Below are 4,561 nucleotides of genomic sequence, written 5' to 3'. Positions count from 1 at the left end.
AGAGCCTGGCTAAAGCGGTTATGTACTTGTGTTTATGCAGCTGCTTGATGGATTGTGGAGGTCAGATTGCTTAATACTTTGGCCTTCTTGAAGCCATTTCTCGATCACTGGACTAGTAGAGACGTTTAGGTCTCCTGGCTTTGTCATTTGGGGTTGTGGTGGTGTTTGTGGCAAAGCAGAGAGAGCTCAAGGCAAAGGAAAAGCCTTGACCTTGATGACAAAGTTACGGGTTTGGTCTTCGAAGATTTTTTTGCTCTCTGGTGAAATTGTTTTGGGCATCAAGCAACCTTTTGACATTTTCGGACAAATATCTTTTCATTTAATCAATTCTTTTCGTAAATAAAATATTTTTATCCTCCCTGATATATATTTTTCTATATCCTACTTCTTTTTAAATGGTAATTTACAGGCCTAAGTATCTTTTACACTATTCTTAGTAATAGTTGAGCATCTATCATGGCATCAACCTGGCTTCGATGTGTGTTATAATGAGCATGAGCAGAAACTGATAGGAAAGAGGCACCAAAATAAACTAATAGCCTGGAAAGAAAATAGGATTGGCAATAAACAACAACAGTACGGTTTAGTCAGTCTAAACAATGAGTATCATGATCAAATATGAATGGAGCTTTTGTGTGCTCAATGTCAGGTCATTTATGTTTATGAACAAGTTAACCATAAATGTTTGTCCAACTCTAACAAAAAAAGGGAGTGTAAATAGTTTCTCCCTGCATCAAACCCTAAAGACCTAAAGTCAACCACTGTCGTGGTCTTGTGTCCATGATCCTCTTCACTACGTTCCTTACAAAAGAATCAAAACAAGATGAGCAACAGCCTCTCATCACACTTGTCTGCCCAGCGACCACTCTATCAATGTGTGTACAAGTTGATGGTAGGGGCACTGTATGAACTTCACTCCTCTTGTGCTCTAGCCCGCAAGCAGCTAATATGGTATGTGTAGAACTCCTTGCTATATCCTTGAAAGTATCATGGTCTGCATTTGTAAAAATAAGCCATTTTTAAGCATTTCCATTGAATGGTTAAAAAGCGATTAACACAACATAACTGTCATGCATCAAACCAACAAATAAGAAATATAAGAATTCTCAAGCATTTCAAGCCTGCCTGAAATAAAGAAATCTAAATAAAATGTATGTCTGATGAAGAATATTGGAAAGCCCTGATTGCATTACAGGGATTTTAACATATCCCAGAACAGGAAGCTTGTTTCTCCATCAACTTCCTGTCTCCCCAGGCCCTCAACAACAGAAATGATGAATAAGTAAAAACTACTTGGGTTACCACAAAAAAGAGAGCTTCGCATACCTAATTCAATATCTTGTGACAAGCTTCCCAAATGGTTTTTTACCATTGATTGCAATTGTTCCTTCACGTCATAGAACTGGCTTTGTTCTCTCACTTGGTATGAGGACAAAGTACCATCAGGCTCAGTGCTTGATCTGCTTCTGAATTGATGGGATTGTTCAAAACCAGGTATTGAGTTGATCCCCATTAGATCAGGCCATAAAGTCAAATTGACAGGTCTGTCGGCAGTTGTAACAGTTGGATCCTGAACTGTTTGCCTTCTCGATTGACTTGGTGTCATATAATAAGAATCCCTATTTTGAAATGAAGAAGAGGGATGATCATTAGCCTGCAATCTCTCCTTGTTGGGTGTCTGTTCTGATGTCCCAATTTCTTGTGTCCTTAAATTTTGAAGAGCTGTTTCTCTAACTGGATCAATTTGTGAGTTTAAGAAATCACTATGCAAGCTGGCAGCTGAGTTGGCATCGATTCTATTAGCCACAGGATTCATATTTGCTGATGGATTCCTATTTGAAAGGAGAATCCTTATATGACGGTGTAGATGACGTCTCCCAGAGAGAGTAGATGCCCCTGCTACAGACACTGGTGAAGCTGCATGACTATCTCCGGTCAGAAATCTGGGAGACAACAGACTCCCAGATACTTGTGGGATGGTTAAACGAGGTGCAGACTCTAGATTGGGATCTAAACCTTCATCTAAATTCAAAATGGGTGACGGTCTATTAAATATGTTGTTGCTTGAATTCCATTGATCAGGCAAAGGATCTTGAGCTTGGGAACTTGTGGATCCAAGAGCAACAGGCCTGCAATCATCACAGTACCAATTGCCTTCAGGTACTTGCCGCCCCAAACCAACACAATAGGTATGTGCAGATGAATCACAGAGATCACATAGTAGCATGAGGCCATCATCCCCGCCTTCATGGCATTCTTTACATATCACATTCTCATATGGATCAATGTAGCTCCTGATTTCTTCCTCAGTTGGTTGATAAACCTATATGAAGAAATAAACCAATCCAAACACGAAATAAGAAAAAATAAAAGAACAAAGCAAGTAATAGGCACAGAGCACTAGCAAAGACAGACCTGGTCACGCATGGGGACTTGTATCACCATATTTCTCAGATCAACCCCCATTGCTGATCTTCCATTTTTAGCTATTGTACTAAATCTTTGCTTGCACAAAGGGCAACGAGATTCTACTTTGGACCACTCCATGATGCAAGTGAAACAGAAATAGTGACTGCAGCAGTCCAGTGTTCCCCTCAATCTTCGTTTGTCCTCTTCAGAAAGACAAATTCCACATACCTGCTTTACTAACTCTGATTTTACTTCCTTTACCTTCTCCTTACCTTTTCTTCCTACTGGTTTTGTCTGCTGGCATAAATCCCCATCCTCCTGAATTCTCTTCCCAACTGACGAACTTCTCAAGCTAGTCTTCAATTCTCCATACAACCAACTGGCTTCCCTCGCTTGCTCTCTCTCTTCCTCAGAAAGGGTATATTCATAATCAGATGATCCATTAGACACAAAATCCGAATCTGAATTCACAGAAAATTTCCTCTTTCTCACACCTGAAGTTTTCTTGCTCTTTTCTCTCGCAACTGGGCTATCAGCTAAAAAATCACCATCATCTTCATCTTCATATTCACACCTCTCTTTCTTTTTCAACCTACGTTTATTTATCCCCTTCTTTGCCAAAGGCTTCTTCATAACCCTAGATTTTCTCCTCCTTTTTGTAACTCTTCCAGAACGCCTTTTTGGCACTCTCCTCTTGACCACTTTCACATTTCTGTTCTTCCTTTCGGCTGTCAATTCATCATCCCCATCCAAACAATCATCATCTTCTTCATCTAGTGTGAATTCTTCATCATCTTCATCCCCGTCACCATTAACATATTCCTCGTCGTCATCGTCCTCCTCCTCCTCCTCCTCCTCCTCCTCCTCATGAGATACCCTTTTTCTCTTCCGAGAAGCTTTACCCTGAATTTTCCCCTTCCCTAAAAAACTCCTTTTCTTCTTTGATCTGACAGGCTTCCTAAACTCTTCATCCTCCTCGGCCTCTCCCCCCTCCTCTTCCTCAACAAAACTATCAAAACTCTCCTCCGATGCATACCCATCCAAAGAAACTTGACAATCCTCTGAATCATCATCTGATAAATTCTCCTCATTCTCAACAACATAATCCTCATCGGAATCATCGGAACCCTTATCTTTATCCCTAACCCTTTTCTTGAGATTCCTCTTATAATTGATTTGCTCTCCCCTTCCCATCTGTCTTTGCACAACCCACAGAAACACCAAAAAACCCAAATATTAAACCACAAGTTTCAACCGTTCATCCAAGAAATACACTTTTTAATCCACAAATCTACACATCAAATCAGATTATATCAAAATAAATCCCAAGATTCTTGAATTAGGATTTTCTCTTTCTTTCTAGCTTATCTCCTGGTTCAAATGGGCTAACAAGATTAATGCGAATCCTGCCAGGAAACTTCATTAATTACCAGTCATTTCTCATAACCGATCTGTATTAACATAAACCACGATGAATAAAATAAAAAAATAAAAAACAGATCAGATTCCAAAACCATTCCTTTCATATACGCCTTAAAACCAACCCCAAAAAGCACCACATCCCAAAGAAAAAACCTTTAGCTACCCTTTTAAGAGCTAATGAATAAATTAAATCCCCTCTAGAAAGAACCCATAAGAGCAGGTTAATAATTGAAATTAAAACTAAAATTATTACTAAAACCACAAAAGAGACTTTAAATCAAATACAGGTTTTAATTTACAGTAAATATTGTTCCTTTAATATAAGAAAAATAACGTATATACATACATAGAAAGAAGGTTGTTTGGTACCTGAGAAAGAGATGGAAGAAGATGACACAGAGGAGAGAAATGTTGTCATTCGTGGAAATTATTGTAAGAAATGCCATTTTATTACCAGTTAGGTTGTTGCGTTTTGTTTTGTGTTATGATGTCGTTTTTGTTCGTATACATAGAGAGAAAGAGAGAGGGAGGTTTTTTTTTTTTTGGAATTTTCTTTTCCTTTTTTGGTTTTTGTTTTATAAATTTGATTTATTTTTACTAGATGAATTACTACTGGATATTGTGAAAGTTAACATTTATGGCAAAAGTTTCTATTTTTTTTATTTTCCATAATTGTTTTTACTTTATCTTTGACATGATTAGTTGGATTTTCTTTAAAGGACTACAATTG

The 4,561-nt window shown here is 38.2% G+C and overlaps 1 protein-coding gene across 5 annotated transcripts; it reads right to left on the bottom strand.

Annotated features, from left to right (window-relative positions):
- Positions 1–528: 528 nt before the first annotated feature.
- LOC105125136 (uncharacterized) lies at positions 529–4,303 on the bottom strand. 5 transcript variants are annotated; one of them, XM_011025438.1, is made up of 4 exons: positions 4,201–4,303; positions 2,416–3,607; positions 1,327–2,323; positions 529–994 (listed from the first exon to the last, which is right to left on the bottom strand). In XM_011025438.1, the coding sequence occupies exons 1-4, from the start codon at positions 4,275–4,277 to the stop codon at positions 741–743; spliced, it is 2,520 nt and encodes an 839-aa protein (XP_011023740.1). In that variant the 5' UTR covers positions 4,278–4,303; the 3' UTR covers positions 529–740. The 5 variants fall into 5 exon arrangements, with proteins under 5 accessions (XP_011023740.1, XP_011023742.1, XP_011023741.1 ...); XM_011025440.1 differs by having other exon boundaries at positions 2,416–3,860; positions 4,201–4,292; XM_011025439.1 differs by having other exon boundaries at positions 2,416–3,815; positions 4,201–4,292.
- Between the last annotated feature and the right edge of the window lie 258 nt (positions 4,304–4,561).

Source organism: Populus euphratica, unplaced genomic scaffold (assembly GCF_000495115.2).
Source record: "Populus euphratica unplaced genomic scaffold, PopEup_1.0 scaffold28.1, whole genome shotgun sequence".
Taxonomy (NCBI): Eukaryota; Viridiplantae; Streptophyta; class Magnoliopsida; order Malpighiales; family Salicaceae; genus Populus; species Populus euphratica.
The sequence above is the reverse complement of the archived record's forward strand: the minus strand, read 5'-3'. Positions and strand labels throughout refer to the sequence as shown.